The sequence below is a fragment of the Coturnix japonica genome, unplaced genomic scaffold (genome assembly GCF_001577835.2).
Source record: "Coturnix japonica isolate 7356 unplaced genomic scaffold, Coturnix japonica 2.1 chrUnrandom505, whole genome shotgun sequence".
Lineage (NCBI taxonomy): Eukaryota > Metazoa > Chordata > Aves > Galliformes > Phasianidae > Coturnix > Coturnix japonica.
Window position 1 is genome coordinate 38,255 of NW_015439895.1, and position 24,091 is coordinate 62,345.

The 24,091-nt window shown below is 53.9% G+C and overlaps 1 protein-coding gene across 1 annotated transcript in view; it reads left to right on the forward strand.

Moving 5' to 3' along the window:
• CLPB (caseinolytic mitochondrial matrix peptidase chaperone subunit B) overlaps window positions 1-24,091 on the forward strand; it is a 61,316-nt gene that overhangs the window by 36,029 nt on the left and 1,196 nt on the right. Inside the window, exons 8-15 of the mRNA XM_015850662.2 lie at window positions 15,268-15,345; window positions 17,104-17,159; window positions 17,526-17,570; window positions 19,012-19,173; window positions 20,545-20,701; window positions 21,779-21,852; window positions 22,947-23,066; window positions 23,166-23,270. Of these exons, the coding sequence (XP_015706148.1) occupies window positions 15,268-15,345; window positions 17,104-17,159; window positions 17,526-17,570; window positions 19,012-19,173; window positions 20,545-20,701; window positions 21,779-21,852; window positions 22,947-23,066; window positions 23,166-23,270 (797 nt within the window). The remainder of the gene's footprint in view (window positions 1-15,267; window positions 15,346-17,103; window positions 17,160-17,525; window positions 17,571-19,011; window positions 19,174-20,544; window positions 20,702-21,778; window positions 21,853-22,946; window positions 23,067-23,165; window positions 23,271-24,091) is intronic.

Sequence of the window (24,091 nt, forward strand, 5' to 3'; positions counted from 1 at the left end):
TTATCCCAAACCTGGTTGATGCTTGTGTGCAAGGATGGGGATGGTGGGGATGGGGCTGGAATTTGGTATCCCCTTGACTTTGCCATGGCCAGCCTTGGCGCAGCTGCGGCGCCCCGCTCAAGACGTTACCTATCCCCGACGATCCAAGAAGAGGAAGACCAGCGGGTGCTCCTCGTTCGTACCAAGCCGTTCTCTTCCGTCGAATCGGCTGCCAACGGAAACAAAAGTCAAGGGTGGAAGGAGGGAGGGGGGGGGGGGAGGAGGCCGTATAAATGCAATGACACAAAAGCAAGTATAATTATCACGTAAGTATACACTATGTTTTTACCCCGCTCTCTTGCCCACTCCGAGTCCTCCCTACAGCTCGCGGCCATTAGTGCTCTGTAATTTGATTAGCCCAGCCTAAGGCCCCAGAGAACACCCTAATGAGGTTAGGCATGGAATTTGGAGTCCAGGCTGCCCCAGAGCCAGGCAGATTTCGGTATAAAACTTTTCCAGGATGTGCACTTCTCAGCGTTGCCAAGGGGAAACGTTAAGGGGGGGACAGGAAGCTGAGCCAGCAGCACGTCGGGACTCCAGCGGGCAGTGAATAAAGCAGCTCGGCTCCAAGTCTTGTGGTCCTTGTCGTGCGCCGTCCATTTGTTGGCATCCTGATTTCATCCTAAAATAAGGGATGGTGGCAGAGCTGCGGGGTCTCCGCGGGTGAAAGCATCGCGGTGAAGGCAAGTCGTGTATAGTTGGACAGTTTTGACTCTTAAAGAGTGTTTATGTGTAGTGGTGTGAGTGCCCCTATTTGATCATTCTTGCTTTTTCCCTGGCCCTAATATGCCACACAGCGCAGGCCCTTACGAAAACCAGTCCTGGATCGTGGGTGCTGCTGGAACCTCCCGCGCCCAACCTAGCCCAGATTAGGATAGTTTCTACCGCCCCTCGATGTATCATCAGGTTTATCTCGTTTGACTATATTGTTATAAAATCAAAACGTTGCTACTCCAGAGAATGGAAGGGGAGGAAGGAACTTCGGGAAGGCTGGAGTGGGGCATGGGGCAAGAAATGGGCCCCGGCTTCAGACCTTGTGCCTTAGTGGTGCACGGTGGTGCCTTGGGGTTGGAGGATGGGTTTTGTACTGGAAGGGCCCGCTTCCCAACCCTCAAATAGCTTTGTGATTCCATGACTCCCTAGTGAACACGGTGGGTGCGGGGTTTGTGGTTGGAGGCTGTCTTCCAACCTTTTCCGTCAGTCTGTGGATTCCAGCAACTGGGAATGGTGGAGGTATGGAACATGCAGCTGGAGCTTGAATGGTCCTGTAACTGCGTCCCACCAAGATGGGCTGTACAGGGTAAATGGGTCGTTTGGACAGTAGGACAAAGTGGCTCTGAGAATGGCAGGAGCTGCCCTGGCCTAATCCTAACGCTAAAACCACCCTAAACGCTAAAACCCTGAGCCCTAACCCTTAAGCCTTACCTAAAACCTAACTTCCTTAACCCTAGTCCTAATGACTTATAGCTACGCTAACCCTAACCCTACCTAACCGACCCAAACGTAAACCTAGAACACCTAATCCTTCTAACCCTACCCTAACCCTAAATCCTGAAAGCCTAACACTGAAACCTAAACCCTAACACTCAACTCTAAACCTAACCCTAACCCTAGCCCTGACCTAACCCTTACCCAACTTCTACAACCTAACCCTAACCTAACGCCTACACCCTAACTCTAACCCTAACCATATAACCCAAGACCCCAAGCCTAATCTTAAAAGCTAACCACAATCCTAAACCTAAACATACCCTACCCTAATTGCTTAACCCTACTCCTTAACCGAGAACTCCAAACGCTAACGCCAACCCCTAACTCTAAAACCTACCCCCTAAAGACCCTAATAAAAAATTTTTTTGCCCCTTAAGAAAAACGCCCCCCTTTTATATCCCTCCGGCCTTACACTAACCCTAACTTAACCCTAACCCGAACCCATATCCCCTATCCTTAAAACTCCTAGCCCTACCTAACCCAACTCCTACGCCTAACGCTATCCTAACTCCTAAACCCTAACGCTACCCTAACTAACTAGACCTAACGCTATCCCTAACTCCTAGCCCTTTAAACTCTGAACCCTAACACCCCTAACCGTTAACCTACCCCTAAACCCTATCCCTAACCCCTAACCGCTACCCTAACCCAAACCATAACCCTACTCCCAACCTTAACCCCTAACCCTAACCCGTACCCTACCTAACCTTAACGCCTAACCTAGCCCTGGAACCCTAGACCTCAACCCTAAAACTCTAACCCTACCCTACCTCTAACCCTATCCCTAACCTCCTAACCCTAACTCTAACCCTAACTCTAACCGTAACCTCCCTAACGCCTATCCCTAACTCCTAACCTAATCCTAACCCTAAACCAAACCGCTAACTCCCAACCTTAACCCTCAACCCTACCCTACCCTAACCCTAACCCTAACCCTAACCCTAACCCTAACCCTAACCATAACCCTAACGCCTAACTCTAAACCCTACCCTACCCTAGCCCTAACCCTAACCCTACCTCCTAAACTGCCTAACCCTAACCTACATAAGTGGCCATGGTGGGATGGGATGGAGCTGGACTTCAATGATCCTACAGACCTTTCCCAACCTTAATGACCCTACGGATCCTATTCTACGCACCGAAATGGACAACTCAACCATCAGGCACCCCAGCAGTGGGCACATGGATGGCCCTGGTGCAACAGAAGCCCATGGATTGGTGGCAGCAACGAGTGAGGTGAAGGCATTCAATAGCAAGCTCTGGGACCACCGAGAGGGGGCTGAGCACTGACACTTGTACCGCAGGTGCCCGACCGAGCACCTCTCCACCCGCAGCAGGCGCGCAACCTCCAGCCCCGGGCGTCAGTTGTTGTTTAGTGTTTTTTAATGATGGGGAATAACAAGGACAACCGGCCATTTCTGCAGCTATTTCAGCCTCAGAATAATAAATGTAATAAACTTTGGCTACGGGGGCACGGGTGACCACTCATAGGAGGCAGGGCTTGCTCGGAGGCGCTGAGGTTAAAGTGCTGTAACGTGTGGTGTGTGTGTTGTGGTTGTCTTTAATCTGCAGACCATCAGGCTTTATGGGACAAGTCCTCTCGCTCCCCCGTGATATTACACACGGTGCCATAAAACTGCTCACCTGAGGTTACTGCTGGTGATTCGGTGGCTGCGTCGTGGCTGCGCCGGCGGCTGACCGGCGCCTCTACAAGCGGGTTGGGGACAACGAGGTGTTATAAGCCTCTCCTATACAGGCAGCCGGATAGGCCCCAGCCTTAAGGTTTTGGACAACAATCAACTATTTCTGGTCACGTTCAGTGGAGAAGGTGCGCCAGCTTACAGCTATCCAACTCGCAAAGCTGGTGGGTTTTGGTGTTTGGGATTGGGGAGAAGAGATTGGATGTTTGGACAAAAGCACGCAAGGGTTGGGTGGATGGAGAACCATGGAACCAGAGCTCTGGAAAGCTTGTGGGAACGCTCCTTTCTATGGGGCTCCCAACCAAACTCTTTACAACACCAAAACCAAGGGATCCACACTGAACCTCTCATCAAGCTCATGTGCAGGAAATGGCTGGGGGGGCAGGCCAAGCTCCAGCACGAAGCTCCGACCCGTGTGCATGGTGAAGAGGCCGACGATGGACGCCCAGCTCTCTTCTCTTTGGAGACCATTTCCAGCCCTTCGCGTGCTCGCCACTGTTATTTCGTCCATCTGTAACCGGCGTAAACTGTAGCGCGCGCGCGCCGAGCGTCTCCTTCAGCTCGCGATTAACTGATAAATTTCACCTGTATTACTTTACACAAATCAATACCCACAGTTATAGGGCTTGATTGTGACCGATGAATTGGTGTTTCAGGTCCAATTTGGTGATGCGTAATATGATCGCCATTTATCAAACCAATTCATTCCGTGGTGCTCCTCGGGACCACCCTGCTCGGGGTGCCAGGGGTGACGATGGCCCCGGCTCCGTTCCCCACCTTGGGATCGGAAGGACGAGCCCCTTCTGGCCCTGTCTGACGCGACAGCGTGGCCCACTGCCTCCACCTGCCATTGACCCGGACCCGCCTGCCTTGCCACAGCACACACCCGAAAAACAGGCACCTGTAGGGGATCCAGGCCTGCTCCTTGCATTAGGGCAGTTGAGGGTCACTCTCTGTTTGTCTGTTTTCTCCCATGCTGATTCCAGCCCTGTCAGTGCCCGGCACGTATGAATGATCAAGCATACAGCATCACAACCTCTACACCAACAACCCACGGCCCTTTTCCTTCTCTTCCTTCCTCAGCTTTCAGGAGGAGGCCAGCACAATGTACGTACTTGGATAATGCCCTACAGTGCTATTGAAGCGCTTCAAATGCGCAGCAGGCGGTGGAGCGTCAGACAGGACTGCACCGATCAGCAAACGGGGAGAGGCCTCAAAGATGTCCTGAAGTCCAACCCATCCAACCCATCACCATCAGTGACCACTGAGCAGTCCCTCACATCTCCTTAATGGCGTCTGCTGTCGGTGTTTTGTATGCGTAATATAAGGTGAGAAGTCCCTAAGGGTTTGGTGTATGTTGTTTTCTGTGGCTACAAGGTGAGATGTTCCGCGATAATGGGTTTGGTTGTGGTGTTTGTTGTGATTACAAGTTGAGGTGTCCCATAAACTGGGTTTTGGTGTGTGATGTTTGTGTGCTGTAGTATAAGGTTTGTAGATGTCCATATGGGTTTGTTGTGGTGTAACACCATAGTCCCATACCCGCATATCACCCATACCACAACATTAGCCCAGAAGCCAGGTCCCGTGTTGCTGTCCTCTGTAATCCTAGTCTAGTGGTACAGCAGGTTGAATCCAATTAGGGTTTCAATTGAAGGAGCTTGTTATAAAGTGCAACCAATGTGGCCACGCGAGGGGCGCCAAGCGGCCGGCAATCTATACATGGGGAGCCCATGAATATGGTGCAGAAAGCAATAGGGAACAGAACCCATAACATGCAGACAAAGCAATGGGGAACAGAGCCCATAACGTGAGAAATTCAGGATGGTGGAACAGAGTTCATCCACCTAATGTGTCAGGAACAATGGGCTAATTTACGTGAGTTAGATGGGAATGAGCCCATAGACCAGACAATAACAGGCCCAAAGAAGATGGGGAACCAGTAGCCCATAACTTATGTCTAGAAAAGCAATGGCGAACAGAGCCCACTGAAAGCAGATGGGTATACAGAGTCCATAAGTGGCAGAAAGCAATGGGGGAACAAGAGGCTCCATAAAACATGGCAGCAGAAAGACAGATGGGGGACACGTAGCCCGATATACATGTCAGATAAGCCATGGGGAACAGAGCCCATAAAAGCAATGGGGAACAGAGTCCATAACATGGAACAGAAAGCAGATGGGACAGAGCCCATGAAGAAAGCAGTGGAATGAGAGAAGCTGAAGTTGCTATGGAAGAAAAGAGGCTGGAAATTCAACCTCCCTGAAAGGAATCGGGCAGAATAGGGAGGAGGGGGGGAGGAGGGGCCGGATCCGTTGTCCTCTACCTTTTGGTCTGATGTCCCTGAGGCTGAAAGGGTAGGGGGGACACAGAGCGCATTCCCCTTAATTTCAATAAGAGAAACCTCCATAAAGGCGCGCGGGCGTTAAGTGCGCGCAACAACACCACCTTGTGTCCAGAAGCGGAGCAGCCGGCCCATTAATTCGAATAGCTTCCCCAATTAGCCGCCGGCGCCGCGCCACCCTAGGCACAATGCACCGGCTGATGGGGGAGCACAGGGGGCTGCGGTGCTGGCCCTGCACCCCCCTTGTGTTTAAGCAGCACAGCTAACGGCTGATTGGCCCGGCACTGCTCTTGCTGCATGCTCACACTCTCAGCAACTCCTTGTAGCCAATTGCATTCGGGGCTACAAGAGCCCCAGAGCGTTTTGCTCTGTTTTGACTTTCCCGTCCAGCGTCTATCAGACCTCTCGAGCCCTGCTGATAAGCCTGTATCCTGTACAAGCCCGGTAATCCTGTACAGCCTGCGTATAAGGCTGTATCCTGATACAGCCCATATCCTGTACAGCCCTTTTTGTAGGCTGTATCCTGACAAGCCCATATCCTGTACAGCCCTGCATTAAGCCTTGTATCTGTACAAGCCATATCCTCGTACCAGCCCTGCTATAAGCTGTATCCTGTACAGCCCAAGATCGCTGTATCAGCCCTTGCTATAACGAAGCTTGTATCCTGTACAGCCCGTATCCTGTACAGCCCTGCTATAAGCTTGTATCCTGGTAAGCCCGTTATCCTGTACAGCCCTTGCTATAAGCCTGTATCCTGTACAGTCCATATCCCGCGAAGCCCTTGCTTAAGGTCTGTTATCCTGTACAGCCCTGTATCCTGTACAGCCCTGCAAATTATGCCTGTGTTCTTATAGCCCATATCCCTGTACAGCCTGCTATAAGGCTGTATCCTGTTTAACAGCCCATATCCTGTACACCCTGTTTGTTAGGCTGTATCCTGTACAGCCCATATCCTGTACAGCCCATCACTCCGTACAGCCCTGATTGTAGGGCTGTATCCTGTACAGGCCCATATCCCATATCCAGCTCTGCTAAAGGCCTGTATCCTGTATTAGCCCGATGATCCTGTACGCCCTGTTGTAGGGCTGTGCCTGTCAGCCGTATCCTGTACAGGGCCCTGCATTAAGCCTTGTGTCTGTACAGCCGTATCCTGTACAGCCCATATCCTGTTACAACCCTGCTTTCTAAGCCTGTATCCTGTGTACAGCCCATATCCCTGTGACAGCCCTGCATTAAAGCCTGTATCCTGTACAGCCCGTATCGCTTGTACAGCCCTGCTATTAACAGCCTGTTCCGTGTACAGCCCTATCCTGTACACGCATGCCCACACCCTGTTAGTCTGTTGAGGCTGTATTCCTTACAGCCGTATCCTGTACAGCCCTGCTATAAGCCTGTATCCTGTACAGCCCGTATCCCTGTTAACAGCCCATATCCTGTACAGCCCTGCTCTAAGCCTGTATCCTGTACAGCCCAATCCTGTACAGCCCTGCTCAAAAAGCCTGTATCGCTCCAGCACAGCCAGCAAGCAGGGCCCGACGGGCGTGGCTTCCGCTTCCATCACCAGTTCATTTCCCTTTTAATAGGGAAGAACACAGAATTCCCAAGCACAGAGTAACAGCAGCTCCGGGTACAATAGGAAAAATAAGGGGAACTGGGATCAACCTGGAGGAGGTAGGGCAGTATTGAGCTCCTCTGATGCTTCCGAGGCAGGGATGCTGCCAAACTGTTGGGTGCTGGGGAAAGACGAGCCGGGCTGTGCCCCTCTGTGCCTGCTGCTAATGGTCTCTGTTGAGCTTGGTGGAGCACACGCAAGCAGGGAATAAAAACATGCAGCTTGTATGGGAACCAGCAGCCTGTGAGCTGACGGGAAGGAGCTCTGCAAAGCATCTGGATGACCTGGATGGCCAATGGTTTGGCCAATAGGATTAAACCAGTGGTTGCCAGTGGCTTGGCCTTAACAGCGTGAACAATGGTTGGCCAAATAGTAAGACCAATTGGTTGGCTAAACAAGTGACCCAATGGTTGAACGCAATGGTTTGGCCAATAGGTGCCAATGGTTGACCAAGGTTGACCAGCAGTTTACCATGGTTGGCTTACAGGTGACCAATGGTTGGGCCAATAGCTGATCAGTTGGTTGGCTAACAAGGTAACCAATCGGTTGACCAGTAATTGACCTATGGTAGGTTAACAGGTGGCCAATGGTTGACCTATGGTTGACCAACAGTTGACCAATGGTTGGCTAACAGGTAGCAATGGTTGGCTAACAATGTGCCAATGCTTGACCAATGGTTGGCCAATAGTTTACCAAAAATAGTTAGCTAATGGTTGACCACCGTTGACCAATGGTTGGCAATAGTTTACAATGGTTAGCTAATGGTTGACCAATAGTTGGCCAACCAGCTGACCAATGGTTGGCCAATAGCTGACCAAGTGGTTGCCAATATAGTTGACCAACAAGCTGACCAAATGGTTTGACCAAACGTTGACCAATGCCAACCATTGGTCAGCTATTGGCCAACCATTGGTCAGCTGTTGGCCAACTATTGGTCAACCATTAGCTAACCATTGGTAAACTATTGGCCAACCATTGGTCAACTGGTGGTCAACCATTAGCTAACTATTGGTAAACTATTGGCCAACCATTGGTCAAGCATTGGCCACTTGTTAGCCAACCATTGCTTACCTGTTAGCCAACCATTGGTCAACTGTTGGTCAACCATAGGTCAACCATTGGCCACCTGTTAACCAACCATAGGTCAATTACTGGTCAACCATTGGTTACCTGTTAGCCAACCACTGATCAGCTATTGGCCAACCATTGGTCACCTGTAAGCCAACCATTGGTAAACTGCTGGTCAACCATTGGTCAACCATTGGCAAACTATTGGCCAACCATTGGTCAACCATTGGTCACCTGTTAGCCAACCATTGGTCTACTATTGGCCAACCATTGTTCACCTGTTAGCCAGCCACTGGCCAACCACTGGTTAACTATTGGCCAACCATTGGCCATCCAGGTCATCCAGATGCTTTGCAGAGCTCCTTCCCGTCAGCTCAGTGCTGTTCCCATACAGCTGCATGTTTTTATTCCCTGGCTGCGTGTGCTCCACCAGCTCAACAGAGACCATTAGCAAGGCAGGCACAGAGGGGCACAGCCCCGCTCTTGTCCCCCAGCACCCAACAGTTGGCAGCATCCCTGCCCTGGAAGCATCAGGAGGAGCTCAATACCTGCCCTACCTCCTCCAGGTGATCCCAGTTCCCCTTTATTTCTCCTTGTACCCGGAGCTGCTGTTACTGTGCTTGGAATTCTGTGTTTCCCCCTATTAAAAGGGAAATGAACTGGTGAGGAAGCGGAGAGCCCGGCCTCTGCTGGCTGTGCTGGAGGATACAGGCTTAGAGCAGGGCTGTACAGGATATGGGCTGTACAGGATACAGGCTTAGAGCAGGGCTGTACAGGATATGGGCTGTACAGGATACGGGCTGTACAGGATACAGGCTTATAGCAGGGCTGTACAGGATACGGGCTGTACAGGATACAGCCCTACAACAGGGCTGTACAGGATATGGGCTGTACAGGATATGGGCTGTACAGGATACAGGCTTATAGCAGGGCTGTACAGGATACGGGCTGTACAGGATACAGGCTTAATGCAGGGCTGTACAGGATATGGGCTGTACAGGATACAGGCTTAGAGCAGGGCTGTACAGGATATGGGCTGTACAGGATACGGGCTGTACAGGACACAGGCTTAATGCAGGGCTGTACAGGATATGGGCTGTACAGGATACAGCCCTACAACAGGGCTGTACAGGATATGGGCTGTACAGGATACAGCCTTATAGCAGAGCTGTATGGGATATGGGCTGTACAGGATACAGCCCTACAACAGGGCTGTACAGGATATGGGCTGTACAGGATATGGGCTGTTAAGTGATACAGCCTAACAACAGGGTGCTACAGGATATGGGCTGTTAACAGGATACAGCCTTATAGCAGGCTGTACAGGATATGGGCTATACAGGACACAGGCTTAATGCAGGGCTGTACAGGATACGGGCTGTACAGGATACAGCCTTATAGCAAGGGCTTCGCGGGATATGGGCTGTACAGGATACAGGCTTATAGCAGGGCTGTACAGGATACGGGCTGTACAGGATACAAGCTTATAGCAGGGCTGTACAGGATACGGGCTGTACAGGATACAAGCTATATGCAGGCTACATGAGGGCTGTCAGATAACAGCGATTATGCAAGGGCTGTACAGGATATGGCTGTACACAGATACAGGCTTAATGCAGGGCTGTACAGGATATGGGCTGTACAGGATACAGCCTTATAGCAGGGCTGTACAGGATACGGGCTGTACAGGATACAGGCTTATAGCAGGGCTGGGGTCTGATAGAGCTGGAGGGAAAGCAAACAGAGCAGCTCTGGGGCCTCCCTTGTACCCGAATGCATTGGCTACAAGGGAGTGCTGAGGTGTGAGCATGCAGCAGAGCAGTGCCGGGCACAAAGCCGTGCTGTGCTGCTAACAAAGGGGGGGTGCAGGGCCAGCACCGCAGCCCCCTGTGCTCCCACAGCGGCTGTGCCTGGGGGCAGCGGCGCGGGCTAATTGGGAAGCTTTGATTAATGGGCAGCTCCCGCTTCTGACACAGGTGGTGTTTGCGCGCATTAACGCCGCCGCCTTTATGGAGGTTTCTCTTATTGAATTAGAGGGAATGCGCTCTGTGTCCCCCCCCCCCTTCAGCCTCAGGACATCAGACCAAAAGGTAGAGGACAGGATCCGGCCCCTCCTCCCCCCCCTCCTCCCTTCTGCCCCGATTTCTTTCAGGGAGGTTGAATTTCCAGCCTCTTTTCTTCCAAGCAACTTCAGCTTCTCTCCATTCCCCACTGCTTTCTTATGGGCTCTGTCCCCCATTGCTTTCTGTTCCATGTTATGGGCTCTGTTCCCCATTGCTTTCTTATGGGCTCTGTTCCCCATGGCTTTCTGCATGTTATGGGCTCTGTCCCCCATTGCTTTCTGCTGCCATGTTATGGGCTCTGTCCCCCATTGCTTTCTGCACATTATGGACTCTGTTCCCCATTGCTTTCTTATGGGCTCTGTTCCCCATTGCTTTCTGCATGTTATGGGCTCTGTTCCCCATTGCTTTCTTATGGGCTCTGTTCCCCATTGCTTTCTGCACGTTATGGGCTCTGTTCCCCATTGCTTTCTGCACATTATGGGCTCTGTTCCCCATTGCTTTCTGCACGTTATGGGCTCTGTTCCCCATTGCTTTCTGCATGTTATGGGTTCTGTTCCCTATTGCTTTCTGCTGCCATATCATGGGCTCCCCATGTATAGATTGCGGCCGCTTGGCGCCCCTCGCGTGGCCCATTGGTGTCATTTATAACAGCTCCTTAATTGACTAATTGGATTCAACCTGCTGTCCAAGTAGGATTCAGGGCAGCACAAAGGGCCCCTGAGCTCTGGGCTCACTGTGTGGGTATGGGGTATGGGGTATGGGATATGGGTACACCACAACCAAACCCATATGGGACATCTCACCTTATACTACAGCACACAAACACCACAACCAAACCCATATGGGACACCTCACCTTGTAACACAACAAACACAACCAAACCCATATGGGACATCTCACCTTGTAGCACAGCAAACACAACCAAACCCATATGGGACATCTCACCTTATATTACAGCATACAAACACCACAGCCAGACCCATATAGGAGATGTGAGGGACGTGCTCAGTGGTCATGATGGTGATGGGTTGATGGTTGGACTTCAGGACATCTTTGAGGCCTTTCCCCCTTTGCTGATGGTGCAGTCCTGTCTGACGCTCCAGCCCTGCTGCATTGAAGCGCTTCCATAGCACTGTAGGGTCATACTTTGTGCTGGGCCTCCTCCTGAAGCTGAGGAAGGAAGGAAGAAGGAAAAGGGCCGTGAGGTTGTTGGTGTAGAGGTTGTGATGCTGTATGTGATCCATTCAACGTGCCGGGCACTGACAGGGCTGGAATCAGATGGAGAAAACAGACAAGCAGAGATGTGACCCTCAACTGCCCCTAATGCAGAGCAGGTGGGATCCCCTACAGGTGCCTTGTTTCGGTGTGTGCTGTGGCAAGGCAGGCGGGTCCGGGTCCAAGTGCAGGTGGAGCAGTGGGACCACGCTGTCGGGTCAGACAGGGCCAGGAAGGGGCTCGTCCTCCATCCCAAGGTGGGGACGGAGCCGGGGCCATCGTCACCCCCTGGCACCCCGAGCAGGGTGGTCCGAGGAGCACCACGGAATGAATTGATTTGATAAATGGACATTTATTACGCTCACAAATTGGCTGAAACCAATTTCGGTCACATCAAGCCCTGATAACTGCTGGGGTATTGATTTGTGTAAAGTAATACAGTGAATTTATCAGTTCAATCGCGAGCTGAAGGGCCGCTCGGCGGCGCAGCGCTACAGTTACGCCGTTACAGATGGACGAAATAAAGTGGGAGCACGGCGGAAGGGCTGGAAATGGCTCCAAAGAAGAAGAGCTGGGCGTCATCGTCGGCCTCTTCACATGGCACCGGGTCGGAGCTTCGTGCTGGAGCTTGGCCTGCCCTCCCCAGCCATTCCTGCACATGAGCTTGATGAGAGGTTCAGTGTGGATCCCTTGGTTGGTGTTGGTAAAGAGTTGGGTTGGGAGCCCCATAGAAAGGAGCGTTCCCCACAGCTTCCAGAGCTCTGTCCATGGTTCTCATCCACCCAACCCTTGTGCTTTGTCCAAAACATCATCTTTCCTCCCCATCCCAACACCAAACCCACCAGCTTTGGGATTGGATAGCTGTAAGCTGGCGCCCTCTCCACTGACGACCAGAATAGTTGATGTTTTCCAAACCTTAAGGCTGGGCCGTATCCTGGCTGTGTATAGGAGAGCTTTAACACCTCGTTGGTCTCCCCAACCCGCTGTAGACGGCGCCGGTCAGCGCCGCGCAGCCACGACGCAGCACTGAATCACAGGCAGTAACCTGGTGGCAGCTTTTATGGCACCGTGTATATCACGGGGGAGCCGAGAGCTTGTCCATAAAGCCTGATGTCCTGCAGGATTAAAGACAACCACCAACACACACACACACGTACAGCACTTAACCTCAGCGCCTCCGAGCAGCCTGACCCCTACGAGTGGTCACTCCGTGCCCCCGAGCCAAAGTTTATTACATTTATTATCTGGGCTGAAATAGCTGCAGAAATGGCCGGTGTCCTTGTTATTCCCCATCCATTAAAACAACAACAACAACAACTGAGCCCGGGGCTGGAGGTTGGGCTGCTCGGGGTGGAGGTGCTCGGTGACTGCGGTCAGGTCAGTGCTCAGCCCCCTCTCGGTGTCCAGCAGCTGCTATTGAATGCCTTCCCTCCTCGTTGCTGCCCATCCATGGCTCTGTTGCACCAGGGTCCATCCATGTGCCCATGCTGGGGTGCCTGATGTTGAGTTTTGGTGTCGTAGAATAGGATCGTAGGGTCATTAAGGTTGGGAAAGGTCTGTAGGATCATTGAGTCCAGCTCCATCCCATCCCCACCATGGCCACTTGTAGGGTTAGGGTTAGGAGTTAGGGGTAGGGTTAGGGTTAGGGTAGGGTAGGGTAGGGTTAGAGTTAGGGTTAGGGTTAGGGTTAGGGTTAGGGTTAGGGTTAGGGTTAGGGTTAGGGTTAGGGTTAGGGTTAGGGTTAGGGTAGGGTAGGGTTAGGGTTAAGGTTGGGAGTAGGGTTATGGTTAGGGTTAGGATTAGGGTTAGGAGTTAGGGATAGGGTTAGGGTAGGTTACGGTTAGAGTTAGGGTTAGAGTTAGGGTTAGGAGTTAGGGATAGGGTTAGAGGTAGGGTAGGGTTAGAGTTAGGGTTGAGGTTAGGGTTAGGGCTAGGGTTAGGGTTAAGGTTAGGGTAGGGTAGGGTAGGGTTAGGGTTAAGGTTGGGAGTAGGGTTATGGTTTGGGTTAGGGTTAGGGTTAGGTGTTAGGGATAGGGTTAGGGTAGGTTACGGTTAGGGTTAGGGTTCGAGTTAAGGCTAGGAGTTAGGGATAGCGTTAGGTCTAGTAGTTAGGGATAGCGTTAGGGTTAGGAGTTAGGGATAGCGTTAGGGTTAGGAGTTAGGGTTAGGGTAGGGCTAGGAGTTAAGGATAGGGATATGGTTCGGGTTAGGGTTAAGGTTAGGGTTAGTGTAAGATTAGCGTTAGCAATTAGGGTTAGGGTAGGTTTAGAGTTAGGGTTTGGGTTAGCGTTGGGAGTTTCGGTTAGGAGTAGGGTTAGAATTAGGGTTAGGGTTATGGTTAGGTTTAGGTTTAGGGTTAGTGTTAGGGTTAGGGTAGGGTTAGGGTTATGGTTAGGGTTAGAGTTAGGGTTAGGGTTAGGGTTAGGGTTAGGTTTAGAGTTAGGGTAAGGGTTAGGGCTAGGGCTAGGGTTAGGGTTAGGTTTAGAGTTAGTGTTAGGGTTAGGTTTAGTGTTAGGTTTAGGTTTAGGGTTAGGGTAGGGTTAGGGTTAGTGTTAGGTTTACGTTTAGGGTTAGGGTAGGGTTAGGGTTAGGCGTAGGCTTAGTCTTAGGATTAGGGTTAGGGTTAGGGTTAGAGTTAAGGTAAGGGTTAGGGCTAGGGTTAGCGTTAGGGTTTGGTTTAGCGTTAGGATTAGGGCAGGGCAGCTCTGCCATTCTCAGAGCACTTTGTCCTACTGTCCAACACGACCCTACCCTGTCAGCCCATCTTGGTGGGACGCAGTTACAGACCATCAGCTCCAGCTGCTGTTCCATCCTCACCATTCCCAGTTGTGGAATCACAGACTGACGAAGGTTGGAAACAGCCTCCAACCACAACCCAGCACCACCGTGTTCACTAGGAGTCATGGAATCAAAGCTATGAGGGTTGGGAAGGGCCTCCAGTACAACCCATCCTCCAACCCCAAGGCACCACCGTGCACACTAAGGCACAAGGTCTGAGCCGGGGCCCATTTCTTGCCCCATGGCCCCATCCAGCCTTGGAAGTTCCTTCCTCCCCTTCCATCTCTGTAGAGCAGCGTTTTGATTTGGTACCTGATGAGATCGAGGGGGTAACTCCTATCTGGGCTGGTTGGGCCGGGAGGTTCCCGCAGCACCACGATCCAGACTGGTTTGTCGTAGGGCTGCGCTGTGGGCATTAGGGCAGGGAAGCAGATGTTGGGGCCTCCAAACCCTCCTCCTGTCTTTAAAAGAGTCAAACTTCCCCTTCGCTGCCTTCACCGCGATGCTTCACCCGCGGAGACCCCGCAGCTCTGCCACCATCCCTTATTTTAGGATGAAAATCAGGAGCCAACAAATGGACGGCGACGACAAGGACCACAAGACTTGGAGCAGAGCTGCTTTATTCACTGCGCTGGGAGCCCGACGTGCTGCTGGGCTCAGCTCCTGTCCCCCCCTTAACGTTTCCCTGGCAACGCTGAGTGCACATCCTGGAAAAGTTTATCCGAAATCTGCTCTGGGCAGCTCTCCAAATCCATGCTAACCTCATTAGGTGTCTCTGGGGCCTTGGCTGGCTAATCAAATTACAGAGCACTAATGGCGGGGAGGACTCGGAGTGGGCAGAGAGCGGTAAAACATAGTGTATACTTAGTGATAATTATACTTGCTTTTGTGTCATTGATTTATACGCCTCCTCCCCCCCCCCCTCCCTCCTTCCACCCTTGACTTTTGTTTCCGTGGCAGCGATTCGGAGGAAGGAGAACGGCTGGTACGACGAGGAGCACCCGCTGGTCTTCCTCTTCTTGGGATCGTCGGGGATAGGTAACGTGAGCGGGGCGCCGAGCTGCGCCAAGGCTGGCATGGCAAAGTCCAAGGGGATCCAATCCAGCCCCATCCCCACCATCCCCACTGCACACAGCATCACAAAGGTTGGGATAATCCAAGGTGATCAAATCCAGCCCCATCCCCACCATCCCCACTTCATACAGCCATATCATCACAAAGGTTGGGATAGTCCAAGGTGATCCAATCCAGCCCCATCCCACCATTCCCACTTCATACGGCCATATCATCACAAAGGTTGGGATAGATGGAGGGGATCCAATCCAGCCCCATCCCCACCATCCCCACCATTCCCACTGCACACAGCATCACAAAGGTTGGGATAGAGTGATGTGATTGAATCCAACCCTATCCCCATCATTCCCACTGCAGTTCTGGGACACCCCCAGGGCAGTGACCCCCCTGCCATTCCCTGGGCAGCTGTGCAGTGCATGGCTGCTCTTTAAGGAAGAAATGTCCCCCCAGTACCCAACCGGGCCCTCCCCAACCTGACCCCAAACCCAAACCCATCCCTCTACCCAACCCCAACCCCATCCTCCCATCCCCAACCTTGACCCCAAACCCACCCCATCCCCCTCCCCAACCTGACCCCAACCCCAAGCCCATCCCCAACCTGACCCCAAACCCAAGCCCAACCCCCTCCCCAACCTGACCCCAACCCCAAATCCCATCCCCATCCCCAACCTGACCCAACCCCTCCCCAATCCTGACCCCAACCCCACCCCAATCCCATCCCCAACCCAACCTGACCCATCCCCTCCCAACCTGACCCCAACCCAAGCCCATCCCCAACCTGACCCCAACCCCAAGCCCAACCCCCTCCCCAACCTGACCCCAACCCCAAACCCATCCCCATCCCCAACCTGACCCCAACCCCCTCCCCAACCTGACCCCAACCCCATCCCAATGGAAGGGCCGCTGTCCGTGGTCCTGCAGGGCACCCACCCGCCCCCCTCAGCCCGCTCCCCCCAGCTCCAAGGAGGATCATTTCTCCCTTAGAGGAGCTCAGGTTGAGCCCTGTTGTCCCAGACCTGCTGCCCCACAGGGTGGGCGCTGTGGGTGGGGGCTGTGGGTGGATGGCAGCAGGGATTGGCTGCTCACAACCTCGGGGTTCCCATCGCTTTGCAACAGCTCCATTCTGTTGATGCTGGGAATACGCAGCAGATAATTGGTTGATGAGATGGGCAGAATGAGTTTTAGTTGGTTTGGGGTGGGGGGGGGGAAGGAAAAGAGTTAAAAATAATGAGATTTCAAGTAACCAAATGGCGGCATTCAAAGCAACGCCGGCAGTTCACCTCCCTGGGCAAGGTATGAATGAATGCTGAGGTAGGGTATGAATGGATATTGAAATGAGGCATGAATGGGTGTTGAAATGAGGTATGAATGAATATTGAAATGAGGCATGAATGGATAGTGAAATGAGGCATGAATGGATAGTGAAATGAGGCATGAATGGATGCTGGAATGAGATATAAATGGATATTGAAATGAGATCTGGATGGGCAGTGAAGTAAGATACGGATGGATATTGAGACAGGGAGCGAAGCAGTTGGGAGCTGTGTTGTATCAGCTGTGTGGGTCTGGGTGTGGGGTGTCGGGGAGGATGCCCCATATGTTGTGTCAGCCATTTTAAGGCTGATTGAGGCATCAGAAGCACTGAGCCCTTCCCTGAAGTTCTTTATCTGGGGAGCAGAACACGGAGGTGGGATCCTGACCGTGTGCTTGTGTTTGCAACAGGTAAAACGGAGCTGGCCAAGCAGACGGCCAAGTACCTCCACAAGGACGTGAAGAAGGTAAAGCTCCTCCCTCTCCCCTTTGCTGGTGGGGCTGAGTGCTGCGGTGGGACCTCGGCCCCACGGGTTGTGTTGGGCTGAGTGGGTCGAGCTGCTTTGAAAGCTTTGGCACGAGGGCAAAGCGAACATGAGCGCGTCCATCCTCGCAGCCACCTCCTTCTGGACGGCATTCCTGATGGGACCGTGGTGCTCAGGGACTGATTTAGTGGAGGGTCTTTAGAGTTAGGGTTCTGGTTAGGCTGCGGTTGGACCTGATGATCTTCAAGGTCTTTTCCAACCTGGGTAATTCTATGATTCTATGATTCTATGACTGACGTTGGAGCGTGTACGTGGAGACTGACGTGCTGCTCTTTTGTTCTCCTCCAGGGTTTCATCAGACTGGACATGTCAGAGTTCCAGGAGAGGCACGAGGTTGGTTTATGGGCTGGGGATGGGTTTGGGGGGGTGATGGAGGGGCGGCATCATTGGACAAAGGGAGGGTGGTTGGTGTCACCTACCTGGGTTCATGCAAGGCCTTTGGTGTGGCCTCCCACCTCATCCTGGTCTATGGATCGGAGAGATGAGGGTTTGAAGGGTGGATGAACTGGTGGGTGAGGAGTTGGGTGGGTGGACGTGGTCAGAGGGTGGTGGTCAATGGCTCTGTGTGCAGGTGGGGGCAGAGATCAGTGATGTCCCCCGGGGCTCCGTCCTGGGAACGGTGCTATTCAGCATCTTCATCAATGACATCGTATGTACATGGAATGGGAGCAGAACTCCTGGAGAGAAGGACCTGGGGGTCCTGGGGGGTGGAAAACCAAACGTGGGTGCACTGCAGCCCGGCAAGCGTTTGGAGACGGTGCAGAGGAGGAGGAGGAGGAGAGCTCCCCCTTCAAGCAGAGCAATGAAGAGGGCAGCACGGGGAACAGCCGGGTGCCCACGTCTGCCCCAATAGGGGGCTGTGATGCTGGGGTGCTGCCCAGCAGCAGTGAGAGGTGGAGCCCCACTTGGGGACACACCAGAGTGGCTGCGGGAGGGTCACGCTGAGGGCTCGGGGCTTTGCTCTGCACACACCTGGGCAGTTTGACCCATAGGAGCTATGGGGCACGGCTACAGGATGGAGACTGGGTCTTAACAGTCTTTGTGATTCTATGGCTCTATTTAGGGCCATGGTCAGTGAACACAGTGGGATGGGTTGGGCTTGGATTTGGGGATCTTGGAGTTCCTTTCCAACCATAATGATTCGATGGCTCTATTTAGGGCTGTGATCAGTGGACACAGTGGGATGGGTTGGGGTTGGATTTGGGGATCTTGAAGTTCCTTTCCAACCGTAATGATTCAATGGCTCTATTTAGGGCCGTGGTCCATGGTTACAATGGGGTGGGTTGGGGTTGGGGATCTTGGAGGTCTTTTCCAACCTTTGTGATTCTATGGCTCTGTTTAGGGCCATGGTCAGTGGACACAATGGGATGGGTTGGGTTTGGGGTTGGGGATCCTGGAATTCCTTTCCAACCCTCACCATTCTGTGACTGCTTGGCGGTGCTTCAAGCTGTGGTTGCTTCGGGTGGCCCAAACCTCCTCATGTTGTTTGCAAGGCATTTCCCTTGCTGGGAGTTCTCCCTTCTGCTTTTGAAGCCCGTTTGGTCCTGGTGCTGCTGAATAATGTTAATGGATGGAGGACAAACGTCCTCATCACAACCATTGCCCACCATTGGCCACCCTCGCTTTCCTTCCAACTCATCCCCTGAGGGATGCAATGCCCACCATTGGCCACCCTCACTTTGCTTCCAACTCATCAATGCAAAGGATGGCGACCCTCCATCTTGATCGAGGCCGGGTCTCCTCTCACCCACCCCCTCCCCTCATCCCCCCCCAGGTGGCCAAGTTCATCGGGTCCCCCCCGGGCTACGTTGGCCACGAGGAGGGCGGGCAGCTGACCAAGAAGCTGCGGCAGTGCCCCAACGCCGTGGTGCTGTTTGACGAGGTGGACAAGGCGCACCCCGACGTGCTCACCATCATGCTGCAGCTCTTCGACGAGGTGAGCGCGGCGCTCTGCAGCCCTGCTGGGGCTCCTGCTCCGCCCCATGGGGTTCTCCTCATGCATCACCCGCAACCAAGGAGCACAATGAGGATGCAAACAGGGCAGCACAGCTCCACACCCTCCTCCCATCCCTTCCCACCCATCCCTCAGGCCTCCATCCATCCCCATAGACCCACAGACTCCATAGGTGTGGTGGAGTTTCTGTTTCTCCCTCTTGTTTTCCTGTGTTCAGGATTAATAAGGCCGTTTTTCTTGCATAGATCACGGCGGCGGCGGCTGAATGTGAAATCAATTCCTGCGCCGCTCGCTTGACAGGGCAATAACCCAAATGTTAATCTCCAGCACCCGGCGAGGATTCGTGTCGCGGTGCTGGATGTCTGCTCTGCCATAGACACAGCCAGGGGAGGGACTGCATGGGGAGCTGCCCGTCCCTTCCTTCTCCTTCCCTCTCCCTCTTTTGCTTTGTTAATCGGCAGGTTGGGCGCTTCTGAGGGGCTCCTGTGCTGTCAAAGCAAAGCTGGCTCTGCCCCACAGCGCCTGGATGGGGATGGGGTGGGATTGGGTTGAGATGGGATGGGGAGAGGGATGGGATGGGATGGGATGGGATGGGATGGGATGGGATGGGATGGGATGGGATGGGATGGGATGGGATGGGATGGGATGGATGGGAATGAGGATGGAGATGGAGAGGGAGGGAGATGGGGAGGGAGATGGGGATGGCAATGGGGATGGGGATGGAGATGGAGGTAGAGATGGGGGTGGAGATGGAGGTAGATAAGGAGATAGATGGGGGTGGAGATGGAGATAGATAAGGAGATAGATGGGGGTGAAGATGGAGATGGAGGTGGGGATGGGGATGGAGATGGGGATGGAGATAGATAAGGAGATAGATGGGGATGGAGTTGGAGATGGGGATGGAGTTGGGGATGGAGAAGGGGATGAAAATGGAGATAGATGGGGTTGGAGATAGATGGAGATGAGGATGGGAAAGGAGATGGAGATGGAAGTGGAGATGGGGATGGAGATGGCGATAGATACGGAGATAGAAGTGGAGGTGGGGATGGAGATGGGGATGGGGATGGAGATAGATATGGAGATAGATATGGAGGTAGATGGGGATGGGGATGGAGGTGGAGATGGAGGTGGAGATGGAGATAGATACGGAGATAGATGGGGATGGGGATGGGGATGGGGATGGGGATGGGGATGGGGATGGAGATGGTGATGGAGGTGGAGATGGGCAGCGAAGCATTCCCTGTGAGACATGGGGTCTCAGTGCAGCAGAAGGGAGCCCCCCACGGGGAGGAGCAGACCCTCGTGCCCCAGGGTTCCACTCTCACTCTTTGCTCTGCCCCGGTGTCGCGGCAGGGGAGGCTGACGGACGGCAAAGGGAAAACCATCGACTGCAAGGACGCCATCTTCATCATGACCTCCAACGTGGCCAGCGACGAGATCGCGCAGCACGCGCTGCAGCTGCGGCAGGAGGCCGTGGAGATGAGCAAGAAAAGGATCGCGGAGAATTTAGGTGGGGATGGTCCAGTCCAACTCAACCAACCCCAGCCCAGAGCCCGGCACAGCAGCAGCCCATGGGGAGGCTGGGATGGTCCCACAATGGCTTTGCGTTGGCTTTGCCCCTCTCTGAAGCTCTCCATGCTGCACGTCGCCCCCTCCAGCTCCTCCTATCCCTGCTCTTAACCAGCTGTTCCATTCACCCTTTGCTTCATTTAGTGGTAATTAGGGCCGAGCTGCACTTTGCTTTGCCTGTTAGTGAGGACTGAACCCCCACGGGGGGCACCCGGTGGGTTCCTCAGCCTCTCTGCCCCCATCTCACCCTTCTGTGCCCCCACAATTGGGGTCCTCAGAGCTTCCATCACAGCAGCCAAAGGAGCAGAGCGGGAGCGCGGCTGGCGCTGAACGTTGGAGAATCTCATTTCCAAATGCCAAACGCTTCATTCCTCAACCAGGAGAAGCAGCGGATTCTCATTTCTGGGGCCTGATAACAAAGGGCCGCAGGGAGAGCACGGCCAGAGAGCACAGGGGGTGTCAGAAAGCACACTGGGGGTCAGAAGGCGCGACGTCTCCATGCCATTGTGCTGAGCCCAGGCCTGGGGGTGCCACTGAGAGCAGCTGGGAGGGCACTGACGGGGGTGGTCGTGGGGAAGGGGATGCAGCATCTCCCTGCTGCTGCTGCTGCTGCTGCTGCTGCTGCTGCTGCTGCTGCTGCTGCTGCTGAGCCCTCCAAGTCAGCTGGATGTGATGCAGGAGCTGTGTGATGATACAGGAGCTGTGTGATGCAGGAGCTGTGTGATGTGATATAGGAGCTGTGTGATGCAGGAGCTGTGTGATGCAGGAGCTGTGTGATGATACAGGAGCTGTGTGATGCAGGAGCTGTGTGATGCAGGCGCTGTGTGATGCAGGAGCGGGGCTGGCAGCCCTTGGCTCCATCTGCAGTCGGTGGAGGGAAGTGAGCCCCGAGCTGAGCGGAGCTGCTGGGTGGGAAAGCTGCGACCTGCTGTGCTGCCCACCCCATCATCCTGCCCCCCATCACCCTGCACCCCATCACCCTGCCCCCCCCCCCAGCTCACCCCATCCTGCCTTACAGAGGACGTGCAGGTGTCTGACAAGATCACCATCTCCAAGCAGTTCAAGGAGAAAGTCATCCGCCCCATTTTAAAGGTACAGCTGCTTCCTCCTCTCCTCTCCTCATCTTCCTCTCCTCATCTTCCTCTCCTCTCCTCTCCTCTCCTCTCCTCTCCTCTACCTCCCTCTCCTCTCCTCTCCTCTCCTCTCCTCTCCTCTCCTCTCCTCATCCTTCCTCTCCTCTCCTCTCCTCTCCCTCCTCTCCCCACATTCCCACACTAACCCCAACCCAAACCCCAACCATAATCCTAATGATGACACCCGGCCCCAACCCCAACCTTAACCCTAACGCTGACCCTAACCCCAAACCTAAACCCAGCTCCAAACCTAACATTGATACCAACCCTAACCTCAACCCCAAACTTAACCCTGACCCCTACCCCAACTCTAAACCCAACCCTAATCCCAAACCCAGTCTTAACCTCAACCTCAATCCTAACCCCAACCCTAATCCCAACCCCAACCCTAATCCTAATCCCAACTCTAACCCTAACCCCGACTCCAGCCCTAAACCCAGCCCTAGTCCCAACCTCAACCCCAACACGAACCTCAGCCTCGATCCTAAATCTAACCCCAACCTCAACCTTAACCCCAGCTGCAATCCCAATCTTAATCCCAGCCCAACCCCTAACCATAACCAACCCCAACCCAGCCCTAATCCCAACCCAACTCCACCCAACCCACCCATACCCCAACCCCAGCCTCAATCCTAATCCCAACCAACCCACCCCCATCCCACACTACCCCCAACCCCAACTCTAGCCTAATCCCATCCCAAAATACTCCACCCCCAGCCACCCCCAACCCCAGCCCCAGCCCTAATCCAAACCCAGCTCCACCCCCAACCTCAACACTACCCCCAACATCAACCCTAATCCCAACCCAACCCCAACCCCAGCCCCATCCCTACCCCCAACCCCAGCCCTGATCCCACCCCCAACCCCCATCTCAATCTCAATCCCAATCCTACCCCCAATCCCATCCCAATCCCATCCCAATCCCAATACCACCTAAAACCCCAACCCACCTCCAACCCCAACCCATCCCCATCCCTGCCCCACATGGCGCCCATTGGAGGTGTGGGGTCCCTCATGTCCCCTCATGCCCCCCCGACCCCTCTGACCCCCCAGGCTCACTTCAGACGGGACGAATTCCTGGGCAGGATCAACGAGATCGTTTATTTCCTCCCGTTCTGCCACTCGGAGCTGATCCAGCTGGTCAACAAGGAGCTCAGCTTCTGGGCCAAGAAGGTACATGAGGGGCACGAGGAGACCCCCGGCCAACGAGACCCCCACCCTCAGCCCCCATGGTGTCTCTGATGGGAGATCAGCCCCTTCTCACCCCCCCAGGCCAAAGCGCGGCACAACATCACGCTGCTTTGGGACCGGGAGGTGCTGGACGTGTTGGCCGATGGCTACAACCTGCACTACGGCGCCAGGTCCATCAAACACGAGGTGAGGCCCCACTGGGTGCTGGGTGGGCACAGAGACCACCACGGCCCTCCTATGGGGGCAGATGTGGGTCTGTGTGTAGGGCTGTCCCATGGATGGGTGCATCTGTGGGTCCCTGGGGCCAAACGTGGGGTGGAGCATCAGCAGTGGGTCCGTGCTGGTGTCCTGCCAATGGAAGAAGGTGCACCCATGGGTTCCAAGGGCCAATAATGGGGTGGAATATCAATAGTGGGTCCGTGCTGGTGTCTTGCCAATAGAAGAGGGGGCGCCCGTGGGTTCCAATGGCCAATAATGGGGTGGAGCATCAATGGGTCCATGCTCGTGTCTGTCCCATGGTGGGTGCACCCATGGGTCCCTCCCAAGCTCAAAAATGGGGCATAGAGCTGCACAGCACGTGCCCCACAGCGTTCCCTTTCATGGGGAGCATCAATGGGTCCATCCTCGGGTCTGTCCCATGGATGGGTGCACCCATGGGTCCCAAAGGCTGGGCATGGAATGGAGCACCAATGGCTCCATGCTGGTGTTGTTCAATGGAAGGGGGGGCACCCATGGGTCCCCAGGGCCAAACATGGGGTGGAATATCAACAGTGGGTCCATGCTGGTGTCCTTCCAATGGAAGAGGGTGCACCCATGGGTCCCAAGGGTCAAACATTGATTGGAGCATCAATAGTGGCTCAGTGCTGGTGTCCTTCTCATGGAAGAGGAGGCACCCATGGGTCCCAATGGCCGATGATGGTGTGTAGCACCGATAGGTCCGTGCTGCTGTCCCTCCCATGGATGGGTGCACCCATGGGTCTCAAGGGCACATGCGCACCCATGGGTCC